The 20412-nt window shown below is 40.1% G+C and overlaps 1 protein-coding gene across 5 annotated transcripts in view; it reads right to left on the bottom strand.

Annotated features, from left to right (window-relative positions):
• The window catches only part of ttc28 (tetratricopeptide repeat domain 28), a 745244-nt gene that overhangs the window by 146166 nt on the left and 578666 nt on the right, over positions 1-20412 (bottom strand). For all 5 annotated transcript variants that reach the window (XM_043715612.1, XM_043715614.1, XM_043715613.1 and 2 more), the window contains one exon: positions 12434-12599. In XM_043715612.1, coding sequence (XP_043571547.1) covers positions 12434-12599 — 166 coding nt within the window. The remainder of the gene's footprint in view (positions 1-12433; positions 12600-20412) is intronic.

Here is a 20412-nt window from a genome sequence, read left to right as displayed (position 1 = left end):
AACACAGCTTAGGACCTTACCATTAAGTGTACAAGTCCTGCTAAGATTTGCTTTCCCAAAATGCAGCACCTTACATTTATCTGAATTAAACTCCATCTGCCACTTCTCAGCCCATTGGCCCATCTGGAAGATCCTGTTGTAATCTGAGGTAACCCTCTTCGCTGTCCACTACACCTCCAATTTTGGTGTCATCTACAAACCTACTCCTCAGCTGGCGCAGGAATTGAACGAGCTATTGGCATTACTCTGCATCACAAAACAAACTATCCAGCCGACTGAGCGAAACCGACCCCCACGATGGAACAGAAATATTGCAGGGATGCAGCTTAAGGTGAAGCCTAAGGTATGTTCAGTGAAGCCTAAGGTGGAATTTTGGCCCAGACATCAGCCTCTTATTAGCAAGGTAATGTTTCAGATGTGGTGTACATTTCTGACCTAAAACATTTGGCTTAAGGGAATTGCCAGCTCTACAATGTTGCAATGAATGTTTACACAGATACTGGTAATTGGCAGTTGTGATGCATGCTCAGATCTAATCAGTTTGCAATATAAAGGACATCTGAGAAATGTGCACCTTTGTTGCACTGTTACGTAGAGAGTTTAATTATATAACAGCATCAATATGGTGACAATCTATACATCATTTAGTATCCTTCTAGCCATGCCCAACCGAAGGGGTCTCGGGTTTGAGTCATGGTCTGCAGTGAGTTAACTAATCTCAGGCTTAGCAGCTGCTGCAGCACCACAATTAACCTCACTACTCTGAATCAAAGACAGGCAATAAAAATTCTGTGTAATTTCTACTCCCCATCACTATGCAATGGTTCTTATCATGGCCTCCAGCCTGGACAGCTGAGCTCACACATAAGAATGGCCACTTGAATGGAACATCCGGAAGCTGATGTTAAATTGGAAGGCTGACGCTGTGTGTGCAACCATCAAGCATGAGGCAACGGAAAAAGATACAGATAAAATCAACCATGACCAAAAGGCAGTCATTATTCAGGAGCTAAGTTAAGCAGCTGAGCAAGATATGATTTGCAGAAAGTTTAAAAAAACCAAACATACAAAGTCTCACAAATGGTGACTCTCAAAGGTTTAGCTACAGCTGCTAATGGGTAATGATTCTAAATTCCATCACATTTAATAACAAGATGAATAAGTTTTCCTTTAATAACATATGATGAAGGTAAAGTTTATTTAAGTGAAAACTTCACTTTAAAAATTATTCTTATTTTGAGTAATGTGCGTTGTGCTCTGTTGAAGTTGTTTGAATGAATGTAGAGCAGTTCACTTATGAGCTATATATATTCATGAGACAAGAGAAACTGCTCAGTAAAGACAATTTGTTGAAGTTTTTGCCTTGCACTTGTCACATAAGTAAGCTGTCTGTCCTTATAATTTTGTTGGAAAGCTTTGATAAAATGTCTTTTTCAGCAATACACATTCTGTATTAGCTAATACTACAAAAGAAGCTGTCACATTAGGAGGATTTCACAGCTACTGAAAGTACGGTAAACTGCTTTCAAGTGAATTCCTGTAAATGTCTAAAATTATTTTTGGACAATGTCTTCCATCCTTTTGGTGAAGTATGATTCCACAAACATACCCACCAGCAGCTGATTACATGTTCACTGTCCACGAATGGACACTAACAATTGGTACAAATGTCAACGTTATAGCCATACCTAATCATGTTTCTACCTAGCTTCAATCTCTCATTGTCCAAGACCTCCTCTGCCACCACCTTGACATTCTCATCCAAACCCCTTTCCATAATTTTTTAAAAAATCAATCTTAGGACGTGGGCATCAGTGACAGGGCCAGCGTTTCTCACCCATCCTGAGTTGCCCTTGGGAAGATGGTAGCTGCCTCATGAACTGCTGCAGTCCATGTGCTGTAGTCCACAGTGCTGGCAGGGATAGAAATCCAAGGTTTTGACCTAGTGACAGTGGAGGAACAGTGATTTATTTCTGAATTAGGATGGTGAGTGGCTTGGAGGGGAACTTGCAGGTTCTGGTCTTCCCATGTATCTGTTGCCGTTGTCCTTCAAAATAGAAATAGTCATGGGTTTGGAAGTTGGCAAATTCCTGCAGTGCATCTTGTAAATAGTACATAATCAAGCAGGCTGCTTTGTCCTGGATGGTGTCAACCTTCTTGAGCTTTGTTGAAGCTGCACTTATCCAGGCAAGTTGAGGAATATTCCATTATACTCCTGACTCATGCCTTGTAGATGGTGAACACGGTTTGGGGAATCAGTCAGTGAGCTACTCGCCATAGTATTCCTAGCTCTGATGTGCTCTTGTAGTCATAGTGTTTATGTGACAAGTCAATTTGATTTTCTAATCAATAGTTATCATCACAATGTTAATAGTGGAGGAATCAATGATGGCAATGCCATTCAATGTCAAAGGGTAGTGTTTAGATGGTTTCTTATTGAAGATAGTAATTGCCTGGCATTTATATGATGTGAATGTTACTTGCCATGTTTCAGCCCAATATTGTTCAGGTCTTGTTGCATTTGAACATGGACTGCTTCGGTATCTTAGGAGTCATGAATGGTGCTGAACATTGTGTAATTATCAGCGCAAGTCACCACTTCTGACTATGATGGAGGAAAGGATATTGATGAAGCAGCTGAAGATGTTTGGGTCTCGGACACTCCTGTATAAATGGCCTGCAGATGAGATGACTGACCTCAAACAACCATGACCATCTTCATTTGTGCCAGGTCTGAATCCAGCCAGTGAGGGTTTTCCTCTGATTCTCATTGAGTCCGTAAGAAAAAGGAACAGGAATCAATAAACATAACATAGCTGCCAGTTATTAAATTATCCAAAAGCTTCTGTGTATTCTGCACTTTATAATTTATCAGCTTGACATATCTAAAGAAAAAGCATGATCTTCCACTTCCCAAGTGTCAACACTTACAGCACAATGAAACCTGCACTTTCTGCATATTAAGCTGTACCTGAGAATCTGTTCAAGTTGCCATTAAAATAGGTTTCATTCCCACATAGCTGACAAAAAAATTGTTCACCTTGTACTTTTAAGCAGTCCAAAAATCCCTTGTTCCTTGACTGAATGTGCTGAAAATTGAATTGAGGCTGTTAATAAGTTTATCCTTTGCATTAATGCTGTCAAATTCAAGTAGACTGACATTCAATCAGAGACAAATACTTATGGCCTGTCAATCTTTCATGCACAGGCAAGCTGCACCTCTAAATAAAACAAAAATCCATCATTGCAATAAACTAACATTGATGACCAGCAAACAACAATTCTGACAAACATGTTTATAAAGTTCTGCATTTGCCATGTTTTGATATCTTTCAGGTGGAGAAGTATCTAATCTGAAGCTAAAAACTCAGATGCCTATCAATCACCGAACCTCTCTCACCACCATCAATTTGCCTCAGAATCTATAAAATTAGACTGCATGATTTTAAAAAGAATGGCCATTTAATCACATCTCCACCTTTGTATCCATACATTGCATGTTATTTGGTATATCAATTTTATTACTGTGAAACGGTGCATCATTTAGCTTATGAACAATATCTTGAAAGATCCACTGGTATTCCCAATATAAAAATGGAAAACAGGAACAAGAAAAAGCATTTTAGCCAATATAATTTAGATTTGTATTGAGGATTTAGACTTAATTTAATCTCCCTCTTGCCCTGGACCATGAATTATCAACCTGTCCATTCCTGCAATTTAAGTGATTTAAATCTGATATGCACATACTATTTTGTGCATGGATGAAGGCTTTCTACACCTATGATTTGCACACTTATCCTTGAACATGTCAAGCACAAAGATATTGCACAATCAACATAAATTTTCTTGCATTTCATTTTTCAGAATGTGAGCTTCATTTCCCTGGTACACATTTTAACAAGTGCTCATCTTTCCCCAGATCCTCACTTGGCGAGTACCTGGTTTCGACCAAACACTCATCAGGCTCTCAATTGAAGTGCTTTGCTTCCAAAAGACCTTTCAGTTAGTGAGTACTTAACTCTAATCAGACCCCACTGAATGAACATTCAGTTTCCATCAGAATTGGACACAGAGTCCTGAGCATTCACAAGCATTCTTAGTGGCTAGGGATTGAGAATGGTAGAGGAACAAATAGGTCTATATGTCCAGGTACACAAATCATTAAAAACTAAATGCACAGGACAAAAAGTAATCAAAAAGGTTAATGGAATGTTGGCCTCTATCTCATGGGAGCAAGAATACAATGGGAAGGAAACTATGCTTCAGAACATCACTCTCAGACTTCATCTAAGTAATGCATTCAATCTTAGGCACTTAACCTCAGGGATGATATATTGGACTTGGAAGGAGTACAGCACAGATTCACCAGACTAATATCAAGGCTTAAAAGGTTAAATTATGATTTCAGGTGGAGATCAATTTGGCTGGTTTTCCATTGAGTTTAGAAGGTTGAGGGGTGATCTAATTGTTTAGAAAGATATAACAAGATATGGTGAGGCAATCCAAATGAAGAAGTGTATAATCACAGAAGTCGAGCACAGTCATTCAGGACGAAAATCTGGAAAAATTTTGTCAAACAAGAGGGAATGCAAATTTGGCACTCCTCCAAAAAGCTGGGTTGAGAGCCTTTTTATTTAAATTACTCAGATTGAAAAGGTTTTTGTCAGATATGAACGTATGTGGATCAAAGCTGAGTAAATTGAGTCGAGGTATAAAATCAACCATAATGTGAGAGAATAGATGAACAGATTCAAGAATCTGAAAAGTCTACTTCTCTTTTATATTCCTTTAAGACTGATGCCCAATATATCCTCAAGTGACATGGGCTGTGTCACTCACCGGTGGTGTCAATAACTCAAGTCCCACTGTTGTTACATCAAGTTCCATGGCAGGACTTGAACACATAATCTGACACTGAAAGAGAACTAATTTTTCAAGTATTTAGCTTCCATCAAATTCCCACTCAAAGAACACTTACAATGCTGAGTCATTCCACTCAGTGCACTTTACTCTGATGAGACCCCACTCACTCAATTTCATTGTTTCCATTCAACGAGCGCTAAGGTTCCAATAAAAACCCTACCCAGTGAAAAAGCCATTTACTCAGAACCAAAAATCAGTGAATAATTAGCTAGTACAAAATCTCCATTCAACAAGCACTCAGTCTACTACAACCTTCCATTCCATAAATTTACAGGCAGTAACAAAGTTCATTGCAAGTTTGTTAATTATTTGTTGGATTTGAAGGAATGAGTACTGCATATTCTGATATGATAGCCATATGAAGCTTATTCAATAGTGGATGTGACACAATGTCAGTGAAATAGAATTTTAAAATTGGAATTCTGATTATCTCGAGATTACATAAGTACTGCACACAGTCCATTATTTTATTGTTCAGCTTCAATGCATCGACATGCAGCAAATTTGGGTTTTTCAAATCAAACCAACTGCAACACAGAGGCTGAACAATTTAGATCAATGGAAAATGATTTCCTTAATTTCAAATTAAATACAGCTGCTGTTTAATACAACAGAACAATAAGTGAAATTTCAATATGATCAAGCCTCTGCTTTGTCCTTTAAACAAATGTTTTTATCACTTTCAAACACCAAAAACCCATATCTGAAAAGCCTTGTAGCAATCTCAAATTCTGTTCAGCTCATGGACCATTGCTGGAGATTTTGAAATATTGGTACATAACTTGAATGTGGAGGCTCTCAATCCAGCAGAACTTTGTAATTTTGTTTTATTAGTCTCCTGACAATCACAGCTAACAAGACAGGAATACAGGAGTAGGTTAAAATGACTGGGAGGCAAACCGCACGTGGATGCAAAATTTATTTCTTTGAACTTTTGCTGAGGGCTTTGGCAAGAGATTAATACCTGAGGAACAATGAAACTATTGCATTCCACACTCATTCTGTGCTGGTCAGTGCAATCTCTTCACTCCTTACTCACTCTCCACTCCCTTAGCGGTCTATCATATAACAGCACGCCTGCAACCAGAAATATTTTACTGCAGTAAGATTTCAGAACAAGAAATTATGGATATTAAAACAGAAGCTGATGGAAGCCACATACTCAAAAAGTATAGCACTCTTTGTGAGGATCTTTCATGTTGAGCAGTCAGAAAAATTTGCGATAGCATTAAAAGCTTAATCTTTTGGGCATGGGTGTTGATAGTAGGGAAGAGTTGTAGTTTTGCCAGAAATGTGGGAAATGGATTTATCGCCGTTCACCTGAGTTGTTCACTTGAACCCATATGAACTGAATCCATCTCGTTTTATGAGTCATCACACTACAATGTTTTAATATCTTTGTAAAGGCATCAGTTTCCCAGGATACCTAATGAATAACAGCACTGTCTGTTGCAGCACTAAACAAAACAGAAAATCCAAGATTCAATTACTCTGCTGAAATTGCTGAAGTGAGACAGAGCAAGACTTGGTACACTACATCCAGTTTTAGCATCTGAGTTAGGGAAGCAAAACTTTGCTAGGTTTCCTACCCCTGATTGCTATGCAAAGATTACAACTGTAATGATCACGGAGCTAAGAAAATAAGTTTCATAGCATCCTGTACGAAGATGGAACTAGACAGGAGGCCAGCCAAAGCATTCAGCATCTCAATGCACACCCTCATCAGCATTCCTCTTTACATTGCCTCATTGAAGTCCACATCAGAATCTCTGCACAAGCCGTGCTTTCAGCCTGACCTGACTGAACTTTACTTGTAGTCGATGGTTCACTACAGGCAGACCATGATTCTCTCCTAGCTCCTTGGTTACATGCAGTGTCTTGTGATTGTGAGTGTCAGATGAAGCAAAGGGTATCTTCATCAGTATTGTGGTGTCAATCTCTCTTCCTTAAGAGGCACTGTTATGGTTGAACAAGTAATAGCGCTTGGGTGCCTGAAAGCAAGGAAACCATAATGACAATTGTAGGGCAAGAGAAGTTGGCTGGGGGTAGTACAGAAAGCAAGACATCTGGTGTCACACCATCAGCAGCTTGCACAGCATACAAGGTAGCAGGATGAGGATGAGTTTGCAATTGAAAAAAGGCATAAGGCAGGAAAATAACACTACACACAAGGTTCTCAGTGGTGCCAAATGCCATTGTTTCTGTTGCAACTGGTCCATGTTGCAGAGAACCATCTCACGAGATGCAGGAATCCTTGGCTCCATCAGTTTTACTTCATTTTCAGCAGTTATGGGCTACCACCTCCTGCTTGAGACGCAGACATGAATATCACTGATTATGCTGCATTGCGATTGGGTGATGTGCAACAAGTGAATAGTTAGTCTATGTGGATGCAGTGAGCGATGAGGCTGATGTCATTGAAAGGTTTATGGAGCTGAGTTGGAGTATCTGAACATTAGGACTGAGACCCAAATGCCAGAAACTGTTGCTGGTTGAGCGATAGGTCCTGGTATACGAAACAGCATCTGAGCCTGGTGAAGCAATATACAGGAACTGTCTTTTGAAAATGCATTCAATGACTCTGACCACCCAGGTGATGTCATTGAACCACTTGCTCCATTCATAATAACCTCCTCTTAGTTGGTCACAACAATTCTTTTTATTTCTTTATAACATGAAGATATCACACTTCAATTAGGATATAGTTTGCTAGAAAATAAAGCGGCAAATTTCTCAGGTTTTCATGAGTGAAAGAAAGAGGAAGGTTAACACCTACTACCTCAGAGAAAACAACAAGAAAACTATGATAGTGAACATACACAACCAGAGGTAGGATGATTCAAACAGAATGGGTTTGGTACAAAGAGGGTGAATAAATGTAACGTAGATGAAAAAGAAAGCACTGACAGTCCTTGAGTTGTTAAATTCTTAAACTGAAAGCATAGTTGTTTTATAGTTGACTTGCGCATTCTGCACCAGTAGACAGAGGCAGAAAGAAAGGGTATCTTCCAATTATTGTCTACTAATCCAACTTTCTTTTACTCTGACGCACTGCTCAAAAGCTGTTCACTATAGAATAGTGTGCATTCCTGAGTGTAACTTCATTGTCTTTCCAAGCTGGCTGACTGTCAGGACAGCCTGCCATCACCCAATGTAAGGAATTATCATATACATCTGAATTCCTTGATGCTTTGACATCAATATATTGATCCTTTGGGTGCAGTCAGTCAGGTTGTTATTGCAGCCATTTTAGGTCTATCTTTCTTCCTTTTAAAAACCTTTATATCCATAAAAAGTTTCATGGATGACAAGACAGAAGTTGAAAGTTGATAGTTCAATGTGAGTCTTCAGTTCTAAAGATGATTTATACTGGACTTGAAATGTTAATTCGAATTCTCTCTCCACAGATACTATCAGGCCTGCTGAGTTTCTCCGGCATTGTCTATTTTTAAATTTCAGATTCCCAGCATCTATGTCATTTTGCTGTTACTATTTGCTCGTCCCTATTTACCATGATTGCAACATGTCAAAAAATGCTCCTGCTTCTAATAACAATGTGCTTGTTTCTAAGGTGGCTGAACAGTTTGGGATTGTATAATATAGAGAAGCCTTCAGCTAAGGCACTGTCTCTGTTCTCCACAATAAAAAACACTTCTGGCCTCAAGAAAGTCAGTTCATCTTTCCTTCAGCAGTTACTGAAGGTTGTGACTTTTAATTGATAAATCAGAAACCTTTTTAAATCAGCCATCCAGTACCTCTTGCAAACCAGTGAAAGCCTATACACAAGGAAGACTGAAGCAGCATTCTGACCAGTAGAATCTCAGCAACCCTGTTAACAGGAACCACTGAACTGCCTTCCCAGTCATTCCCTCCGTTCGTAACACCCCATTATTTTTCCTGACTCTGTCTGTGTTAATATATATATGGGTGTGACAATAGTATGGCTTTAAAAGGTCTATTTTTGACTGTTCTTTTTAACAGAAAGGTTTTAAGACATAGGTATCCAGATGTCATTTGAAAACCTCTGGAGGAAACAGCTTGTGAGGCCTTGTTTTTTTTTAACTGGAACAATAGAAGCAGCATGAATGGGTGTGGTTGAGTCCCACAGAAACAGGATGTTTAGTTTCTCAGCTTCTTCAGCAGCAGTTGTGTTGGGTCTGTGGCTATAGTAAATCTTTCCATGCTACACTCTCTCAGGAGTTTTCTATGCTTTTCCTCTTATGCTGCTAAAGTTACAAGTGAGACAATCTATTTTCTGAATTTGCTTTTGGCCAAGGGTGTGTTTATGGGATGTTACTATATTGGAACAGTTATTGTTTAGTAGCTAACTAATCTATTATTGTTCTACAACGTTCTTTTCCAACTCTTTTCTTTTATTCCTTCTTTTCTTATATTTTAACTATAGTATATGAATAAAGTGTGTTTTACTTCAAATCTGGTAGTTTGACCAATTGAATTGCATCTAGAATGCAGCAGCTTACATTTACCATCTAAATAATCAAAATTTAGTTTCATACAATCTTCTGAATATTTTGAGGGGTCTGGTCTGGTCCATAACATGGGATAATTTTTGAAGGAATCAGACTTTTAATTTGGAGTGTGAAATGGCAACAGTTCATAGCTGTTTATCTGTAGCCAGTGTTTACTTACTGTAATAAATATTAATTTTGGCTAAGTATAGAATCTCGGTCCATGTTTCTTATCAAGATGGGTGTACAGGATAGATAAATTTTGGAATCCTTAAATACTTGTTAAAAGCCTTAACTTTTGACATAACTCCAGGAATAGCGGACATAATTTCCAGCACACTCCCCCAAATTTAGTGTAACACCCCAAACACTAATAACCATAACAACTTGCACTTATATAGCCCTTCAATGCAGACAATTATCACAAGGTAATTGACAGAAAAATGCTTAGTCAGCCAAGTAAAGATTGATAGGAGATCCAAAAATAAGGAATCTTTCAAAGGAGATTAATTTAGAAACAAAGTTTCAGAGATTGGAATTTTGTTTTCGGGCTGGTGGTATTAGAGTTTTAAAGATCATGTCCAACACACCACACCTTAGGAAGGATATATTGGCCTTAGAAGGAGTCCAACACAATGCCACCTGGACTTCAGGGGTCAAATTATCATTACAAGAATGACACCCGGACTGCAGGGGTTAAGTCACGAGGAGACAGCATACAAATTAGGACTGTTTTCTCTAGAATTTAGAAGATGAAGAGGTGATCTGATCGATGTCGTCATGTTATTAACAGAAAAAAAACAGGGTACATAAAGAATAAACCATTTCCACTGGTTGGGGATTCTGTGTCTAAAGGGCATAATATGAGAATTGTGATCAGACTGTTTAGGAGAGGGTTTAGGAAACACTTTGACACACAATAGTTTGTAAAGGTTTGGAAATTATCTTTCACAAATGGCAGTGGAATGCATGATCAATTGTTAATTTTAAATCTGAGCTAGCTAAATTTTTGTTCAGCAGAAATATTGAGGGAGATGGACCAAAAGCAGGTACATGGAGTTCGGCAACATCGTGCAAAGTACTTGGGCTTCGTTGATAATAACAAATTGGTTATCTGGAAGGGACATAGAGAAGCAGAGATGTGTGAACATCTAAAATACAATACACTTAAATTTAGCAGATAAAATAGAAATACTAGGATTGTTGGATAAGTTCATGAACTAAGAGGACTTGGTGAAGATGGACTGAGAGCATGTCAGGCTAAACAGGAATGGAAACATAGAAAAATGGGAATACTTGGTAAGTGGGCCAGCTGGCTGGCTGGATGGATGCTCTGAGATGGATAAGGAAGATGGCAGCCCATTCCCAATCATAAGGATATTACCATTATTTGTTTATAATGGGTGAGGTGAGTTATTAAATAACACTATCTTTCAGCAACTTTCTTTTTGATGTAATTGAAAGGATTAAATTGCGTTTCTACATTATAGAATTCCTCTAGTTTACGGTAGTTAAGTGCATTAAACTTTGTTTTTATTTCATAAGAGTTAAGAATTAAATTCAGATTATATTTCAGAATTTAATTGTTCCTGGGAAAACTGGACAACAATGGTTCTACCTTCAATCTTTTCAATCAAAATACATGTTTTGTTTATCTGAACTGACTTGCTTGCCTTCACTGGTCAGAATACTGAATATAAGAGTTGAGATGTTATGTTGTGGCTGTACAGGCCATTGGTGAGGCCACTTTTAGAATACTGCATACACTTCTAGTCACCTTTATATAGGAGGGATGTTGTTAATCGTGAAGGGGTGCAGAAAACACTAACAATGGTGTTACCAGGGTTGGAGGGTTTGAGCTATAGGGAGAGGACGAATAGGCTGGGGCTGTTTTTCCCTGGAACGTCAGAGGCTGAGGGGTGACCTTACAGACGTTTATAAAATCATGAGGGCATGTCTAGGGTAAATAGACAAGGTTTTTCCCCTGGGGTGGGGGAGTCCAAGAGTAGATGGCATAGGTTAATAAATTGAGAGGTGAAGGATTTAGATTAGATTAGATTCCCTACAGTGTGGAAACAGGCCCTTTGGCCCAACAAGTCCACACCGATCCTCCGAAGAGTAACCCGCCCCCCCTGCCTAATGCAACTAACAACTATGGACAATTGAGCATGGCCAATTCACCTGGCCTGCACATCTTTGGTTTGTGGGAGGAAACCGGAGTACCCTGAGGAAACCCACGGAGACACGGGGAGAACGTGCATACTCCACAAAGGCAGTTGCCCAAGGCTGGAATTCGAAACTGGGACCCTGGCGCTGTGACCGCCCTTATGGATTTAAGAAGAATGCGAGGGGTAAGTTTTTCATACAGAGGGTGGTGCATGTATGGAATGAGCTGCCAGAGGAAGTGGTGGATGCGGGTACAATTACAATATTTAAAAGGCATCTGGATGGGTATGTAAATAGGAAGGATTGGGAGGAATATGGACTATATACTGGCAAATGGGACTAGCTCAGATTTGGATGTCTGGTTGGTGTGGATGAGTTGGACTGAAGTGTCAGTTCCATTCTGGAAGACTCTATGACTCTAGTTAAAAAAAATTATATTTCAACTTGATGTAGCAATGTTCCTGGAAAAATGTAGGAGGAGGAGGAGGAATAGGGAAACTCAATTACTTTGGTACTGTTTATGGACTTAGACTGCAGGGTGAGATGAATAAATGAACAGATTTTCTCCTCCACTCTTTGGCTTTTATTGCACTTTAATATTTAATGCTTCATGAGAAAGAAGCTCAAACAAACCATAACAGATGGCAGCAAAGTGTAAAGAGTGAAACAAATGCTGGTGTTACTATGCATTACAACTGCAAAGGGATGTCAGTCACTAATTTTAATGATCTCAAACATAATCGCAGTCTGTAATAAAGCACTTTGTGCCTGTCTTTCAATCTGTCTCTGAAAGAAGCAAAGTGAGAATGACATCTTAAACACATAAGGATATCAAAATGAATAACTACGCTTAATAGAAATGAAAACTTTACCTGGTATAGTAGGAGTCAACGCCAAGTGCTTCTCGAACATTGGTCACATATTGTTCGAGGGTAGAGAAACTGGAAGCCTGCAGGTTGATGCTGCTTGTTTCATTAAAATCGTTGCTGTTTTCCGCTAGGCCATCACCCAAATAGCACTCATGAAACTTTAATATTCCTGCAAGAAGACCGAGAGATAGGAAGACATGTGCAGTATTACTCTGGGGATCAGAAAGCTGCTATCAATAATTACAGTGGCACACAGTCTCAGACTCCTTCAATTAAAATTTTCAGCATGTGCACCAATATCAAGGAAAACCTGAAAACATATTGATTACATTTATATTTTTGTTTTAAACAAGCAGCTATACTGTTGCTTTTTCAAAATCTAAATTAATGACCTTATGTCACCCGCATTGATTTATTTAAAAGATCTCTCACCACACTACACAGATAGAAGAACCAAATCACACTGTACTGTCTCTTTCAAAACAAGCACCCAACATCAAACCATTTTAAAAAGAGGAATGTTGGAATCCGAATCTGAACCCTGTATCAAATCAAACTATTAAAAATGGTCTCTTATCACAAAATTGTCCATTTAGCATTACTCGCCCCAAAATTCCATGCGGCATTTTTCAATTTTCCCACATCCCTGACAACAAGGCAAGCTATTCCATTTGGTTTTAAGCTGAACTATCCAGTTTAGATGGCAAATAGTTTTTATGAATCACTGAAAACTGAGCAGTGATTCTCCGACAAGGAGCACAGCCAGTTATTGGAGGTTAATCAAATCAGTGCTTCAGCAATGATAACAAAGGAGAAGTACTGTCAATCGACCAGTAATCTAAAGGCCTAGATTAATGCTCTGGGACCAGGGTTCAAATGCCATGACAACTGATGGAATTTAAATTCAATAAGGAAAATCAAGACGTGAAAGTTAGTTTCAGTGATGAACACCGTGAAACCATCTTTGATCATAAAAACCTCTTGTTCATTAATGCTCTTTAGGAGGAAATCTGCTGTCCTTAGCTAGACTGGTTGACCTGAGACTCCAGATCCAAAGCAATGTTGTTGTTTGTTAAGTGTCCTTTGAATGTCAAACCACTCAAGACACAGGTTCATCTACTGGGGACATGGGTTTGAGACCCAATATGGCCGACGATGAAATTAAAAGCTAGTGTATTAGTGGCCATGTAATCATTGCTGATTGTAACTACAACAAAAAAATTCTAGTTCATTCATGTCCTTTAGGGTAAGCCGGCTGTTTTTACCTGGTCTGGTCTACATTAAACTCCAAATCCATAACAATTTAGCTGACTCTTAAATGTCCTCTGACATGACTCAGCAAGCCACTCAGTTGTATCAAATTTGTTATGAACCAGACCACATCTCCTCAAAATATTTTAGGAAGGTAGCGTAGATCCTAACTTTTTCTGATTTTAAAGGTAAATGTGAAGTGTCATGTTCCAGATGCATTCACACTAACCATCATGATCAAGCTGACAGATCAAACCTGGTTCTCTGAAGACTGTGGGGGAATGTGCTAGGAACAGCACCAGGCATACAAAAAAAAAATGGTGTTAACATGTGATTACAACACAGGATTATTTGCATGCCAAACAACAGAGGTAGCATATAATGGCTGTGCGAACTCCATGATCAATGGATCAGATCTAGGTTCTAAACTCCTGCCGAATCCAGCTGTGAATGGTAGCAAACAACTAACAGGAGGTGGTTGCAGAAGTATACTCATTCTCAACAACAGGAGAGCCCGGCACATCAGAGCAAAAGAAATGGCTGAAGATTTGCATCCATCATCAGCCAGAAGTACTAAATGGACAATCCATCTCAGCCCCCCACTGAGGTCCCAGGATCCAAGGTCCATCTTCATCCACTTCAATTCGCTCCAAATGGGCATCACAAAATTGCTTAAGGCAGTGAATACTGCAAAAGCTTTAAGTTCTGACAACATTCTGGCAATATACACGGGAATTGTGCTGCAGAACCCTTCATGACCCCAAGTCAAACTATTCCAGTATAGCTACAACACTGGTGTCAGTGTGGAAAATTGCTGAAGTATGATCTGTCCATTAAAAAAAGAGCAGGACAAATCAAAGTGCAGTAATTCGCCAGTTATCAGTCTACTTTTGATTTTCAGCAAAGTGATGGAAGCGATCATTGACAGTGCTATCAAGCAGTACTTGCTTCAGAATAACATGCTCACAGATGCAGAGTTTGGATTCAGCCAGGGTTACCCAGCCTTTGAACTCATTACTGATTACAATATTGGGCTAACGTGGACAGAAGAGCTGAACTCCAGAGATGAGGTGAGAGTTGATATCAAGGCGACATTTGAGTGTATGGCATGAAGATGCTCATGACAAACTGACATCACTGGGTCAGGGGGAGAAATCTCCACTACTCGGAATCATACTAAGCCCAAAGGAAGATGGTCCTGGGTTTTGGAGGTCATTGAATCATAAAGTCATGGAGCATAGAAACAGGACCTTCTGCCCATCATGACTATGCTAACCAACAAACATCAAAGTACACTAATTTTATTCACCTGCACTTGGTCTATTGGCCTGTATCCTGGCATCTTCAGTACTCAGCCAGATGCTTCTTAATTGTTGATGAAGCACCTGTATCCACCACCCTCTCATGCAGCATGTTCCATACTTCCAGCAACCCTCTGGGTGAAAAAACATTTCTCAGACCTCCTCTGAAACGTATGCACTTTCATCTTGGACTCATCTGCCATTGAGGAATAAGTTCTCATGATCACACTATGCCTCTGTATATCTCAATCAGAGCCCCCTTCAGCCTCCTCCACTCCAAGGGAAAAAAATCCAGATAATCCAATCTCTCTCCTCATAACTGAGACTTTTCATTTCAGGCAACATCTAGTACAATCACACTTGTCTGAGTGTGGTGAACAGAACTGCACTCAGCATTCCACATGACCAATGTTTTATAAAATTGTAATAACACTTTCCTGCTCATATAATACATCCACCGGCTAATGAAGATAAGCATCCCATCTGTCTCCTTCACCACCCTGTCTATCTGTGCTGACATCTTCAGGGATCTATGATACACCAAGGTCCCTTTGTTCCTCAGTACTCCCTATCTCTCCCTTTTCAGATTTCCCAAAATGCATCACCTCACACTGAAAAGAATTAAATTCCATCTGCTCACTTTACAAGCTAATCAATATCAGACTGAGACTATCCTTCTCACTGTCATCACCACTAGTTTTCATGTCATCTGCAAACTTACTAATTATAGCTTCTGCATTCACATCCAAGTCGTTAATGTTGATAATAAACAGTAAGGGTCCCAGCACCAAGCTGTGAGAGATACACCACTGGTCACATGCTTCCAATCACAAAAGATCCATCCAACATCACCCTTTCCCTCCTATTTGTAAGCTAATTTTGGAACCAGATTGCCAACTTGCCTTGAATCTCATGGGCTATTTTGGACCAGCCTTCCCCGTGGGACCTTGTCATAGGCCTAACAGGAGAACATGTAAAACACATCAACTGTACTACCCTCATTAATGTACAGAGGAACCTCAATAATCCGGCATTTGATTACCCGGCAAGATTGCAAGGTCCCAGTGCTTGGCTAAACAATGTTATCCAGGATTCAATTATCTGGAAATCAATTAACCAAACAAAATGCTCCTCATCTATGTCCTTGGGTAATCAAGGTTTCTCTGTATTTAGTCACTTTTTCAAAAATTCTATGAATTTGTTAGACAGGATCTCACTCCAACACATCCATCTGAATATCCCTGATCAATATCTGCCTTTCCAAGTGTTTATTAATCCTGTCCCTCAGAATCTTTCCAAAAGTTTCCCTTCCACTGAAGTCAGACGAACTGGTCTATCCCTGCTGCCCTACTTGAACAAAAGCTACATTAGCTATCTTCCAGTCAACTAGAACTTCATCTGTGACCAACAAAGTATAAAAGTACATCTCTGCCAGGGCTCCAGCACTCTTCTCCCTTATCTCTTACAGCAACCTGGAACACATCTCATCAGGCCCTGGGATTCATGCATCTTTATGGCCTCGAGAACATGCCCTCTGTTGTTCACTCTGTCTTTGACTCTTGGGAGGGCTGTAGTGTAATCCCAGCAAAGTAACCACCATGTTTTATTTCTAAGCTCTACCCAGACGGCCTCATTTGAAGACCCTTCTCAGACAAGCTCCCTGATTACTGCAGTGATGATTTGGAGGTGCCAGTGTTGGCCTGGGTTGTACAAAGTTAAAAATCACAAAACACCAGGTTATAGTCCAACAGGTTTATTTGGAAGCACTAGCTTTTGGAGTGCTGCTCTTCATCCAATGAAGGAGCAGCACTCCAAAAGCTAGTGCATCCAAATCAACCTCTTACTGCAGTGATGGTTTTCTTCATCATTAATACAACGTCCCCACCTCTCTCATATTCCCCTTATCACACCTGAAACTTCCACATCCTGGAATGCTGAGCTGCCAGTCCTGTCTTTCCTTCAACCATGCTTCAGCCATTTCTGCTCTGAGACATCATAACAGACATTCCTCAGGTTTGTTTCCGAAACGCAACCATCTTCAGCTGCTTCATCAATAACCACCAAAAGTTCAGAAATCAGGATATTTACTCATGATTGCACAATGTTCAGTACTACCTACAACTCTTCAGATACTGAAGCAGCATGTGTTCATATGTAGTAAGACCAGGCTGAAGTTAATGTTTAGGCTGATTAGTCGCAAATACCATTTACAACACACAAGTACCAGACAATGGCTACCTCCAACAAGAGAGAACCTAATCATCACTCGTTGACATTCAATGGCATTATCACATTGAATAATCTACTGTCCACATCCTGAGGGTTACAACTGACTAGAAACTCGACTGCATCTGTGGCTATTACGGCAGTCTACAGGCTAGGAATACTGCAACAATTAAATCACCTCCTGTCTCTCTAGTGCCTGTCTTACCATCACAAGGTATAAGTCAAATGTTTAATCGAATACTGCCAAACTGTCTAAATGGGTGCGGCTCCAACAACACTTAAGAAGCTCCACACATTCCAGGAAAAATATACTTTATCCTTCGACAACATCCAGTCGCTTCACCACTGACACACAGTCGTAACTGTTTTTTTTAATTCATTCACAGGATGAGGGCATAACTGGCTAGGCCAACACTTACTGTCCATCCCCAATTGCCCAGAGGATAGTTACGAGTCAACCACATCGCTGTGGGTCTGGAGTCACATGTAGGCCAGACCAGGTAGGGATGGCAGTTTCTCTGCCTCAAGGACATCAGTGAACCAGATAGTTTTTCCAACAATTGACAATGGATTCATGGTGATCAGTAGAATCTTAATTCTGGATTTTACTGAATTCAAATTCCACAAACTGCCTTGACGGGATTTGAAGTCAGGTCCCCAGAATATTACCTGTGTCTCTAAATTAACAGTCCAGCAATAGTCCCACTCGCCCACCATTTCCCCCAAAGTGTGTACGACAGTAATTCCCAAGGCTCCTTCAAACAGCATCTTCCAAACCCACAACTTCTTTCACACATAAAGACAAGGGTAGCAAAAGCTTGGGAACATCACCAACTGCAAGATACCCTCCAAGCCACACACAATCCTGACTGTGAAATATATCGCCATTCCCTCAGTGGGTCAAAATTCTGAAGTTTCCTTCTAAACAGAACTTTGGAGGACAGTGTGCCTACACCCAAGGACTGGAATAGTTCAAGGTGGTGGTTTACCATCACCCTCTCCACTGCAATCATGCCTAGGCAATTAATGCTGGAACTAGCTAGCAATGCTCATATCCTATGACTGTATCATAAAGATAATTCAACACTGCACTACAAATTTGTACAGAGGGGTTTTCACACAGCCCTTCCAGTATAATTCAACATTTCAAATAGTCTCACCTTGGGAAAGTGCACACTCTGACTGCATCAGGTTTTCATACTCATGGTTGGGAGGTGGACAGTGTTGGCAAAGTTGGCATTTAATGCCAAACTTGTTAAAACTGAGTAACTTGATAGGCCACTTCAGAGGGTATGAAGCCAAACCTGAAAGCAAAACACTGTAGGGATAAGGGAAAGGGGGACTCTTCTCTCATGGAAAGAGTTGGCCTTTTTTTTAAACAATTCACTTTCGCTTTGCTATCCAGATTTATTTGAACAGAATTCAAATTCTCCATCTATTGTCACCTGAGGGAATTGTATGAAATCAGTGTTTGCATTGCTCAATCAAATGTTCCAAACAAAAACTTCCATTGTCTGATGGGATTTTTGGAATAAGACACAGCAAAGCATTGCATACAGAAAGGACCAATTTCAACACCAGCAGCCTGTGGTCTGTTTGAATGAGATTGCCAACTTAGTGTTAAAAGACCTAAAATTCCATGTGGCATTTGCAATGGATTTGTGCCAAGGAGCTGGGATTTACACAGCCAAACCTCTACAGAGCTAAATCTGCCAAAAATGCTGGGTTGGTACTCAAGCAAAAGTCTCACGCAATACCAAGTATGGTGCTGGGATGTTTGGAAATTAATGGTGCAAACTTTGAAAAGCAAAGCCTGGCTAAAATTGCTACATGCAAATAAGGAAGTATTTGACTAATGAGTTAACTTGCAAGAAGCTGCACTGGATTACTCAAGTGATTCTAGCTCACTTTCCATAAAGGTCTTTCACTGGATGATTTGATATAGAGAGTTGTGGAGGGACCAAAGGAATGGCCCAGCAGAAACAAAGCCCAGCGAACATGTTTACTGACACTGATACAAGAATTAAGAGCTTTAGAACATAGAACATAGAACATAACAACGCAGTACAGGCCCTTCGGCCCTCGATGTTGCACCACCCTGTCATACTAATCTGAAGCCCATCCCACCTACACTATTCCATGTACATCCATTTGCCTATCCAATGATGACTTAAATGTACTTAAACTTGGCGAATCTACTACTGAGGGCTTCTACTACTACTGATGCAGGCAAAGCATTCCATACCTTTACTACTCTCCGAGTAAAGAAACCAGCTCTGACATCTGTCTTATACCTATCTCCCCTCACTTTAATTATCTTGTATGTCTCTATTAAGTCACCTCTCAACCTTCTTCACTCTAACGAGGACAGCCTCAAGGCCCTCAGCCTTTCCTCGTAAGACATTCCTTCCATACCAGGCAATATCCGAGTAAATCTCCTCTGCACCCTTTCCAAAGTTTCCACATCCTTCTTACAATCCGGCAACCAGAACCGTACACAATACTCCAAGTGTGGCCGTACCAGAGGTTTGTACAGCTGCAGCATAACCTCCTGGTTCCGGAACTCAATCCCTCTATTAATAAAGGCCAAAACACTGTGTGCATTCTTAATAACCCTGTCAATCTGGGTGGCAAATTTCAGGGATCTGTGTACATGGACACCGAGATCTCTCTGCTTATCTGCACTCCCAAGAATCCTACCATTAGCCCAATACTTTGCATTCTGATTACTCCGGCCGAAGTGTATCACCTCACATTTGTCCACATTAAACTCCATTTGCCAGTTCTCAGCCCAGCTCTGCATCCTATCTATGTCTCTCTGCAACCTACTACATCCTTCATCATTATCCACAACTCCACCGACCTTAGTGTCGTCCGCAAATTTACTAACCCACCCTTCTAAGCCCCCATCCAGCTCATTTATAAAAATGACGAACAGCAGTGGACCCAACACCGACCCTTGCGGTACGCCGCTAGTAACTGGACACCAAGATGACCATGTTCCATCAACTACCACCCTCTGTTTTCTTTCAGCAAGCCAATTACTGATCCAAACATCTATGTCTCCCACAATCCTATTCCTCCGCATTTTGTATAATAGCCTACTGTGGCGAACCTTATCGAACGCCTTGCTGAAATCCATATACACCACATCAACCAGTTCACTCTCATCGACCTGTTTGGTCACTTTGTCAAAAAAGTCAA

This window comes from Chiloscyllium plagiosum, chromosome 25 (genome assembly GCF_004010195.1).
Source record: "Chiloscyllium plagiosum isolate BGI_BamShark_2017 chromosome 25, ASM401019v2, whole genome shotgun sequence".
NCBI lineage: Eukaryota > Metazoa > Chordata > Chondrichthyes > Orectolobiformes > Hemiscylliidae > Chiloscyllium > Chiloscyllium plagiosum.
The sequence above is the reverse complement of the archived record's forward strand: the minus strand, read 5'-3'. Positions and strand labels throughout refer to the sequence as shown.